We start from the raw sequence: 11343 nt of genomic DNA, 5'->3' as shown, positions 1-11343 counted from the left end.
GACCGGACCGGTTTTGAGGTAACACCTCTCATCAGCCCGGCTAGCTTGACTCCAAGTGGTGTGGAGTGCCTGGGACCCACGTCTGGGCATCCCCAGCGCACTTAGGGCGGCAATTGCAAAAACAACAAGTGATGGACCGAATGTGGATCAATGTCACACATTCCCCCAGTCAAAAGATCTGGGCCCAAATCCATCGTTTTTTTGCACTCCACACCACCCTGGGTTAGACAATGGCGATATGCAAATCAGCTCTGACCCTGTTGCCCCATGGGAACAGTCCAGTCCGAACTACAAAAGCCATGTCTTTCCCAGAACGGAATTAAGCATCCGAGGACCGGACCGGTTTCGAGGTAACACCTCTCATCAGCCCGGCTAGCTTGACTCCAAGTGGTGTGGAGTGCCTGGGACCCACGTCTGGGCATCCCCAGCGCACTTAGGGCGGCAATTGCAAAAACAACAAGTGATGGACCGTGGCATTCAGAGCACTGATAAGGTTTTTCCCCAGTGTGGAATCTCACATGTGCAGTTAGAAGTGATTTACTGTTGAAATGTTTTGGGCATTCAGAGCACTGATAAGGGTTTTCCCTAGTGTGGATTCTTATGTGCTGTGTGAGACTATATTTTAAACCGAAACATTTCTGGCATTCAGAGCACTGATAAGGTTTTTCCCCAGTGTGGAATCTCACATGTGCAGTTAGAAGTGATTTACGGTTGAAATGTTTTAGGCATTCAGAGCACCTCTAAGGTTTTTCCCCAGTGTGGGTTTTTATATGCAGTGTGAGATGTCTTTTTTCAGTGAAACATTTGTGGCATTCAATGCACTGATAAGGTTTTTCCCCAGTGTGGATTCTTATGTGCCGTGTGAGACTGCTTTTTACACTGAAACATTTCTGGCATTCAGAGCACTGATAAGGTTGTCCCACAGAATGGGTCACTGCATGATTAGAAAGACTTTGTTTGTTACAAAACCTTTTCTGGCATTCAGAGCACTGATAAGGTTTTTCCCCAGTGTGGAATCTCACATGTGCAGTTAGAAGTGATTTACTGTTGAAATGTTTTGGGCATTCAGAGCACTGATAAGGGTTTTCCCTAGTGTGGATTCTTATGTGCTGTGTGAGACTATATTTTAAACCGAAACATTTTTGGCATTCAGAGCACTGATAAGGTTTTTCCCCAGTGTGGGTTCTTACATGCACCGTGAGATTGCGTTTTTCATTGAAACATTTCTGGCATTCAGAGCACTGATAAGGTTGTTCCACAAAATGGGTCACTGCATGATTAGAAAGACTTTGTTTGTTACAAAACCTTTTCTGGCATTCAGAGCACTGATATGGTTTTTCCCCCGTGTGGATTCTTGTATGTTTAGTGAGTCTGATTTTTACACTGAAACATTTCTGGCATTCAGAGCACTGAAAAGGTTTCTCCCCAGTGTGTGTTCTTATATGATGAGTGAGACTGTTTTTGTCAATGAAACATTTCTGGCATTCCGGGCACTGATAAGGTTTCTCTCCAGTGTGGGTTCTTCTATGCCGAGTGAGCTCGGGTTGGGTATTGAAACATTTCTTGCAATCTGTGCACTGATAAGGTTTTTCTCCAGTGTGGGTCCTTATATGTATAATAAGTCCTATTTTTCTAATGAAATATTTCTGACATTCAGAGCACTGGTAAGGTTTTTCCCCAGTGTGGGTTAATACATGTAGAGAAAGACTTTGTTTTTTACAAAACCTTTTCTGGCATTCAGAGCACTGATAAGGTTTTTCCCCAGTGTGGGTCCTTGTGTGTACAGTAAGGTCTCTTTTTTTACTGAAATATTTCTGGCATTCAGAGCACTGGTAAGGTTTTTCCCCAGTGTGGCTTAATACATGTAGAGAAAGACTTTGTTTTTTACAAAACCTTTTCTGGCATTCAGAGCACTGATAAGGTTTTTCCCCAGTGTGGGTCCTTGTATGTACAGTAAGGTCTCTTTTTTCACTGAAATATTTCTGCCATTCAGAGCACTGGTAAGGTTTTTCCACAGAGTGGGTTATTGCATGTCGAGAAAGACTTTGTTTGTTATAAAACCTTTCTTGGCATTCAGAGCACTGATAAGGTTTGTCCCCAGTGTGGGTTATTGCATGTCGAGAAAGACTTGCTTTGTTACCAAACCTTTCCTGGCATTCAGAGCACTGGTAAGGTTTTTCCCCAGTGTGGCCTAATACATGTAGAGAAAGACTTTGTTTTTTACAAAACCTTTTCTGGCATTCAGAGCACTGATAAGGTTTTTCCCCAGTGTGGATTCTTGTATGCACAGTGAGTTTGCCTTTGCAACTGAAACATTTCTGGCATTCAGAGCACTGGTAAGGTTTATCCCCAGTGTGGGTTCTTATATGCTTAATGAGACTGGATTTTTGACTGAAACATTTCTGGCATTCAGAGCACTGGTAAGGTTTATCCCCAGTGTGGGTTCTTATATGGTTAGTGAGATTGTTTTTGTAAATGAAAGATTTCTGGCATTCAGAGCACTGGTAAGGTTTGTCGCCAGAGTGGGTTATTACATGTCGAGAAAGACGTTGTTTGTTATAAAACCTTTCCTGGCATTCAGAGCACTGATAAGGTTTTTCCCCAGTGTGGATTCTTATATGTTCAGTGAGATAAGATTTACTGCTGAAACTTTTTTGGCATTCAGAGCACTGATAAGGGTTTTTCGCAGAGTGGGTTAATGCATGTCGATAAAGTTGCGGTTTGAAACTAAACCTTTTCTGGCATTCAGAGCACTGATAAGGTTTTTCCCCAGTGTGGATTCTCATATGCGTAGTGAGATTAGATTTACGGCTGAAACTTTTTTGGCATTCAGAGCACTGAGAGAGGATTTTCCCAGTGTGCATTCTCTCAAATTCAGTGAGATGAGATTTATGGCTGAATCTTTTTTGGCACAGGTAACTTTTTCCCCAACTTGGGTTATTTTGCTTTGATTGAGGCGGGTTTGAACACTGAAATTGTTCTCAAAGCCCGTGTTTTTAAAATATGTATTCCTAGAGTCAATATCTCTACATTTAGTTATCTCTTGCTTATATGCCACAGTAAGAGTGAACCCGATTTTAGAGTCGGGCTTGTTTAGATAATGTTCAGCATTTATCTCTAAAAGATATTGTGTGTAATCTTCTTAACACATGAATTGAGCAAAATATGTCTGGATGCAGCCCTGTAACACCGGTCGAAATGTTTGTAACAGATATTAGTCTTTTGGTTATAGCCTCTCCGGCAGCAACTTATTTTGTGACTGAAGTTTTTCTCAAATCTATTTGTATAGGTTCTTAGCAATGCAGTGATAAGGTGGTAGTCTGATATTTAATGATTAAACTGAGAAGTACCTTTTTGCACTGGAGTAATGGCAGTAACTGAGAACATTAGAACATGCACAGTAATATTGTGGCTCATCAGTCGCAGAACATCAGTTCCTTTTACCCGTTCTGTGTTTGGTGTAAGGTTAAGGATTGTAGTTCTGAAGACAAGGATTTATTTACATTAGCTAGCGCAACGGTGCTCATTTAATCCATTTTGATATTTAACAGTTTTAAATATCACTCCTGCACAACAGATAAGGTTGAGGCGATTTACATAGAATTACAGAACAGTACACAATAAAAAGGAAACAATCTGAGATGGTCATGAACAACACAATAAAGTGGTGAATTTTTAACGTTTTCGCCAGAGTGAGCAGAGTGGGTCGAGGTGTTATATCCCGAGGCAGATAGTCTCAAACTTGCGTAACTGGTTACAACAGTTGTTGAACAAAGGTGATTTTCCAATCTTTTGGTTGTTAGGTTGTCAGCTTCGGAGTCTTCTTTCAGTGTATTTTCTTTGATGGTTTGCAGAAGAAACCTTTTGTTATATCTTTCTTTTATGCAGTGTGTGCTTCTTCTCTGGAATTACATGATGCTTTAGATCATGCGTGCTTTAGATGAACGTTATTCTGTCATGCTGAGGCAATTTGTCTTTCTGATAATATTTCAGATGAGGACGTTGTGATTGGTCTTTCTGGCACTATTTCCGATGCTGTGTGGACAGATATGCCTTTGCTCTAGGTTAATGAAATGCAAAATTAGAGACTTCACTTACAGGTATAGTACTTTCCTCAGCTCCCACTTCCTCGCTACACCTAGATTTTGGAAATTGTTTAAACTTAGAATGCTGGATGTCCTTCAGTTTTTCAAAATAATCCTTCTTATAGCACTAACATTCAGTTGGCTGGTGCTAAATCTTGCTTTCTTCGTCCGTAATTTCAATCACCTATAGTATTAAAATTAAATAGTTAATACATGTAAATATCCCCAAAAATAATTTACAAGCCATATCAAAGCAGAATTGCTAAATTTTGAAAGTGTTGAGCTGTTCTTCAGACAGAGCAGAGAGTAGAATGGTAGCCTGAGAGTACTTGGATCTAGGAGTGAGTATTTGTAGAAATTCCAACATTTTATTAAGCTCAGAAAGGATACATGTACCCTATGGACTTGTAACATAGAATCCCAAAAGCAGACATTAAAGTCATATGGACTGGCACCAAAAAGATATTGAAAATAGAATACTATTAATTAATTTTTAATGTAGATTTCTAGGATGGGAATTTCCCCTCCACGGACAACAGGCGTTTCCCCCTGCCCTGAGTTACCACCTACTTGTATTGGTAACCTGACTTTTGAGCTCTGGCCTCTGCCGCACGCAAATCTATTGTGTGTTGCGAGGACTATGCCTAGACCTATCCCTCAACTATGGTCCAGAGTATGAATCAAGGGCAATGAAATTAAGGAGTACTTTCATGTGTTCATTTTATTCCACCTGATTATCAGTCGTTAGGCTTTTCTGCACCTGGATTTAGAGAAACAGGACACCATTTTTTTCCAGACAGAAAAATTAGACTGAAAAGACCCACAAGACTCGGTGCAGCAGAAGCAGCCAAGACCTATGCTGTTTTTTTACTAACTGGGGGAAACACACAATTCTTCCCTCTGTTAGAAATATCTTTCCCCTTCCCTCCCCTGCTTCGCCCCCCCCTCCCCCCACCCCCCCAACCAACCACATGCATATATCTACCTCCTGCTTAAAACAAGTGGTAAATAAAAGCAGAAAAACAGTATGAAATAGTGAATGGCATGTGGTTTGAAAGGCAGAAGAATCTGTTCCTCGTGGCAACTCCCCAGTACATTGCGTCAAAACTGTAACTGCACGTTACTGGGATAAATCTACCACAAAACAATTACATGAGATTTTTCTGCCACCCCAGTACTGTGCAACTTCTAACAAGGGACTATAGGAGATCTTGGACCGGTCATGTGACCTGGAGGGTCACACCAAGTGTGCCCTCATTTAAGGCAGAGGACTGTCATGGGTTTAACAGCTAGAGCGGTGATGGCAATGCACCCTGTTGTAAGGATCAATAGCCTGATTAGATCTTTGCATCATGGTCAGTGGAGTGGCTTTCTACTGACACACCCATGTAATGCTCCATTTCTATACCTGTGCCCAGACTTTGCGATAACATCAAGTGCATTTTTAGGGTGTTGGTGCGCGTAGAATAAATGCAATGTGAGAGTGCGACAGAGTAAACACCATCTCCTGCCTGCCAGTTGTGTATACAAGTGGGACCATCTATCCCTCATTTATACCAGAGTTTAAAGTCCTCCGTTACCAAGGAATAATGTGCTCTACAAAGTACGCAGGTGCCTGCTGTGGCACCAGGGATGGTGTCAGCCTGACAGTTTATCTAAATTGAATGGACATCACCTGTAGGCTGAATTACTTAATGGAAAAGCTGTGCAACTGTCCTGAAGAGCCTAGAAGTCTGCCTAGAAGCCTGCCTGTCTGGTAAGAAAAGAAAGGGAGTTTCACTATCCAGCAGGAGGACAAGGCTGTCCTGGAAAAAGCAAGGTCCGACACATCCTCGTTATCTGTAGGGCGAGCCGGAAAGCCATCCAGCAAGACTAGCTAGTCTGAGGGATGCCAAGTCTCTCCCAACAGTTCAAGGCAGAAAATAAAACTCTACGACAACATGATTGTTGAGGCCCAGTAGGATGATTGTGTGCTGCCAACAGGCCCATTCAAGGTTGCATTTGCCAAATTCCTAACACAACAAAGTCTGAATCTACTGACTTCTTGGAGAGCCTGTGTTGGGCTTTTAGCTGCTGAATTTCTGACTACTCTGTGTCAGAGGTCCATGAGGGACTACAACTACTCCAGTGTCAAACACCCTGTCTGAGCTTATGCCTGTGGTCCAGCCGGCCACAATGTGGGCTCAATTGCTGATGGTCAGGCCTCCAGAGGGGGCTGCACTTACAGACAGGCCAGGTGTGACTGCTACCTTGGGACTCCTGATCTTCAGGCAACTGCAAAGAAAAGAGAGTGGGTGCCCTACTGAATGCAGCACTATATCCAGGACAAAAGCGCTCCACAAAACCTGCTGGTGGGTCACTGCTCTCGCGAGGCTTCGGAGGTGCCATTCAAATGCCGGGAAACAGGAAAGAGACCCAGACAAGACTGACTCATCCTGTGAAAGGGTGAGGCACTTACGACAGAGCATACACGCATTGGGGGTAACTGGAGTGACAGAACTGACCCTATACTATATTCATGATACTCATAAATGCCCCTAGAGCGCAAGAGGGTATCAGAACTGGGCGCACCTGTCTGCAGCTCATAGTAGTCTAGCATGCCTGCACTACCTTTTCACCCGGACTGTCCTTAAAGATGACTTTAGGGCCGCTACGCACATAGCAGGTGGAATCTCAGACCATTTGCTGGTGGAGGTGCAACTCGATGGTCCGGTTGGTATGAATTAGGAGACTAAAAACGGTTCTGACATTTGCAGGTGGGTCACGCTCTGCAAGGTAACATCTGGGAAGGGGGGGGGGAGTTGCCTGATGCATTCCCACTGGAGGACCAGCTGCTAACTAATCCCCTGACCGAAAAAGCAATCTCAACCATCTATAGGAAGTTGATCTACAATTCTCTGGATCCCTTGGGCCTATGCTGTTACCACCTTGCATACAATTGTAGAAACAGCACGCATTAGGAAGAATTCAGCCCAAGCAGCTGAATTGATAGCTCTGACTAGAGCTTGTGTATTGGCTAAAGATAAAAGAGTGAATGTGTTCACCGATAGCCAATACGCATTCGGGGTAGTCCATAGTTTTGGCCGCCTCTGGAAGGAAAGAGGATTCTTTACCTCACACAGTACTAAAATACAGCAGGGCCAGCTAGTAAATGACCTCTTAGAATCACTTGCCTTGCCCACTCAGATAGCGATTGTGAAGTGCAGTGCATATAAGAGGATCACTGATGACGTAGGTGAAGGAAATGCTTTCGCGGATCAGATAGCAAAAGATACAGCTAGAGATGTGACAAGTCGTATGTATGTTGCTGGACCTGCCAGACGGGTCAGTCAAGGAGGAATGTGTGAGGACACAATAGAAAGTGTGAAAATGATTCAGGAAGAGGCTACAGAGAAAGAATTAAGTAAGTGGAAAGATGGTATGGGAATGTTAGATGTGACGGGGTGTTGGATAGAATTGTCGGAACATCAGCGTTGGCTGCTACCAGATGCCTATGTACTTCCAGTAGTGACTATGGCGCATGGTCCAGCCCACATCAGTGTGAAAGGAATATGCAAGCTTTTGGCTCCGGTATGGCAGAATGCGGGAATCCCTAAATGTGCAGACAATCTAGTTAAGCATTGCATTGTTTAATGCATAACCCAGGAAGAGGGACACCAACTCCAGCAGGCCATTTTGCTCCCCCAACATATCCTTTTGAGGTGTTGCAGATAGACTACATTCATATGGAGAGATGCAATAACCTAAAGGATGTCCTTGTGGTGGTGTGTGCCTTTTTCTAGATGGATAGAGGCCTACCCCCTAAAGGATAATACTGCTTTGTCTACAGCCAAGGTCCTTCTGAAGGAATACTTCCAGAGGTTTGGTTTACCTCGAATTGTCTGGAGTGACAATAGAAGTAAATTTGTGGGCCAAATCATGCAGAAAGTATGTACAGGTCTTGGTATTAAGCAGAAATTCCATGCGGCAAATGACCCTCAGTCAGCGGGTTTGGTAGAGTGCTATAATAGCACTCTCAAGCTTAAACTTGCAAAGATACAGGCCAGCACGGGTCTTGCCTGGGCCGATGCTTTATCTTTGGCTCTCTTGTCCACCCAAAAAGCTGTTCATTCTCGTGTGGGACTTAGCCAATATGAAATTGTGTTCGGATATCAGGCTAATGTCTGGGGTGTCCCTAGGCACAAAAAGTACTCTGATATAGAGTATCCAATGTTGGTTGATTATTTGCATGACATCACCACTAAATTGCGTGTTCTCCATCAGCAGGTACAAGACGCTTTTGCCTCAGGTCTCTTCCGATCCCGGGCACACCATCCAACCTGGGGACTGGGTGTGTCTGAAGAATTTTCAAAGAAAAAAGAATCTGGAGCCCCGCTGGGGACCGCCAAGACACGTACAGCCGTGAAGGTTGTTGAGAAAAAGAACTGAACTGGATTCATGGTGTGCACTGCAAAAAGGTACCCTTGCCTTTGCCTTTTGACCAGTGGGTCCGCGAAGGTATAGGTGATTTTGAAGGAGAAAGGGTCCCCCGGTTTGTACCTTTTGGCGATGCACACCTAGAATGAACTCGGACTGAGAAGGAAGACGATGATGTTTTGCAAGAAGCTGTACCATCGCATCTCAAAATAGATACAACTGATCCAGAGATACTTTTTCAGGACCAGACTGTGCCGAACAAAAACAAATACAATCTAAGGCCTAGAAAGACAAGTGACATTTGAAAACCTTTCCTTTTTCTGAACTTACATTTCAAATTTTGAATAGCATATATATTTTTTTCTCTCCTTTCCTGTGTGATACTGGAATCATCCAATTTAAGTTGCAGGGTCATGGTAGGAGACTTGGTTTGTGACCTGAGTAGTGGCAATAGGCCTGCAGGACCAGCAGTGTCATAGGACGGCTAATAACCACAACTAAGTGAGATAGGAAGATTGCCACGAGCAATACTTTAGAGGATGAATTCTGGTGAATCGGAAAATGATAAAAGAGCAGAAATGAAAAAGAAATATTGTAAATTATTGTTTAGTAGATGTGGCGTAGTATTATGTGTTTTGATTTTTCTATGTGTTTTATTAGCTTGTGTGGGTTGGGTTACTCACACTTTGCAGCCAATACCTGTACCTACACCCACCTCTCACCCTATATCTTTTCACACTACTGTCTCCCCGCACCAGCTACATACCCTCTCTGAACATGAACAGACCAGGAGAACGGAATACTTTAACAATTCATTCATACATTTGTTGCATCAGCATCAACTGGTCACTAACACCACCGATTGTTGGGTCTGTGGGCTCATGCCTCACAGCACGGATAAGGGGATGCTATTTTTAGTCTTGCCGTTTTCTTATGAAGGATCCTCCTGGGCGTTTCTGGCCATGTTTTCCAACGCATATGAGCACCAACCTCGATACCCTGTTAATACTGATGTTTGGTCACGATCCCTTGATGAAGGGAATAGTAGCCATGACAAAGAATACTGGTGAAGGTGGGAAGATCCCACCTGACGAGAAGCAAGCATATGATGGTTGGAACTTGACCCGATACAAAAACAGCCTTACAGATAGGGCTGGACGAAAAAGATCTCGACCCGTTTGGACTCTACCCCGTCGAGGCCATTACTGTTTGCAACGGAATGGTCAGAATGTCAAAGCCCAATTAGGAAAGAGCACTTGTAACCATACTTATACTTTTTCATCTCAGACTTCTCCTCTGTTAATACCAGCTCAAGGTACATATTTTGTCTGTCATGATAGAGCCTACACATGGTTGCCGATCAATTTTTCGGGATCGTGTTATGTGGCTTTCCTCCCTCCTCCAACATCTACAGCCCCACACGGCAGGACAAGAGGGAGGGGACTTTATGAATCGGACGCTATACCACTGGCAAGAGGAGACCTGCCGGAAGGAGACCTTATTATCGGGGGGATTTAATACCACAATGGATGTTAAGTTAGACAGATATCCGGTGAGGACGCAGGCACCTGGAGTCTCTCGCTTGCAGAGTTTCATGGAGGCACTGGGGCTGGTTGAATTTGGAGGCATACCCATCACACAACGCGACAATACACGTTTCATTCAAATGCACACAACAGTCTATTTAGAATAGACTATTTTTTGACATCGGAAACCAGTCTGCAGAACGTTGATGACATTACGATCAAACCCAGAGGTATATCAGACCACTCACCAGTAGTGTTAACCTACTCCTACCACCACATGTCCCGTAAGAGGCTTTACCCTATCTACCCCAGATACTTACAAGTCCCGTAAATTTGAAAAGAAATCCGCAAACCCTCAAAATACTTCTTTGCGGAAAACACTGCATCTGTTGGTTCCCCGTCAGTTTTATGGGAAGCTTACAAGACGGTCATTAGGGGGCAGGCAATAGTCTCCATTACGGGACACAAACGAGAAAAACAGAAAGAACTAATGGATCTAGAGCTAGAATTACACTCAGTCGAAACAGACCACTCGACGGACCCCACACCTGACTCAACGCACACTCTGCACCTCAAACAACAACAGTATAGGGATCATCTGAAAAGAGAGACGGTGTCCAACCTCACAGCAACCAGACATAAGGTATATGATGTAGGGGACAAAGCAGGAAAGCTCCTGGCTTGGCTTGATAGGCGAGAGCGGGTCACTAAGGGAATAGCGCAACTACAGGCAGCAGAGGGACAGTTCACAACAGACCCGCGGGCCTTAATACTCACATTGGCAGGGCATTTCCGAGATGTTTATACATCGGCATCGGGAATTTCCGAGACTGAGACAGCGGCCTCCATAAAAGGTATAGAAATGCCCGAACTAACGCAGGAGGCTTCCTTGGAGCTAGAGGCGGATCTCACAGAGGACGAGTTGCAAGCCGCAACCCGCTCGCCGCAGTCGGGCAAAGCGCTGGGACCCAACGGGATCCCGATAGAATTATATAAACAGATGGCGGACACTATCAGTCCACACTTACTCAGAATGTACACCGACAGCTTAGATAGAGGCAAACTGCCGCTTGACCAGCGACTGGCCACAATAGTGGCCATCCCGAAACCCGGTAAACCTCAGTCCAAGTGTAACTCTTATCGCCCTGCTCAATGCAGAGGCAAAAATGTTTACTAAAGTACTGGCAAACAGACTGATGGCACACTTCCCGCATTTAATTCACCCGGACCAATCAGGCCTCATGCCAAATAGAAACACTGCGCTAAACCTCAGACGCTTGCATGGAGCGATGGCTCAAGCACCAGCCCTGTCAGAG

The 11343-nt window shown here is 44.1% G+C and overlaps 1 protein-coding gene across 2 annotated transcripts; it reads right to left on the bottom strand.

Moving 5' to 3' along the window:
* Positions 1-380: 380 nt before the first annotated feature.
* On the bottom strand, positions 381-2955 carry LOC147737075 (uncharacterized). 2 transcript variants are annotated; one of them, XM_086963430.1, is made up of 5 exons: positions 2734-2955; positions 2381-2649; positions 1861-1960; positions 1169-1776; positions 381-916 (listed from the first exon to the last, which is right to left on the bottom strand). In XM_086963430.1, exons 1-5 carry the CDS (start codon positions 2862-2864, stop codon positions 741-743), a joined length of 1284 nt encoding a protein of 427 aa, XP_086819556.1. In that variant the 5' UTR covers positions 2865-2955; the 3' UTR covers positions 381-740. The 2 variants fall into 2 exon arrangements, with proteins under 2 accessions (XP_086819556.1, XP_086819524.1); XM_086963398.1 differs by having other exon boundaries at positions 381-2177; positions 2430-2955.
* Between the last annotated feature and the right edge of the window lie 8388 nt (positions 2956-11343).

This window comes from Lissotriton vulgaris, chromosome 1_1, assembly GCF_964263255.1.
Source record: "Lissotriton vulgaris chromosome 1_1, aLisVul1.2, whole genome shotgun sequence".
In the NCBI taxonomy this organism is placed as follows: domain Eukaryota; kingdom Metazoa; phylum Chordata; class Amphibia; order Caudata; family Salamandridae; genus Lissotriton; species Lissotriton vulgaris.
The sequence above is the reverse complement of the archived record's forward strand: the minus strand, read 5'-3'. Positions and strand labels throughout refer to the sequence as shown.

Coding starts and splice junctions, on each gene's coding strand:
- LOC147737075 (XM_086963398.1), bottom strand. CDS start 2,864: ATGCACACTGGGAAAATCCTCTCTCAGTGCTCTGAATGCCAAAAAAGT. Junction 2,178..2,429: donor TAAGAACCCACACTGGGGAT/AAACCTTACCAG, acceptor CACACTGGGGAA/AAACCTTACCAGTGCTCTGA.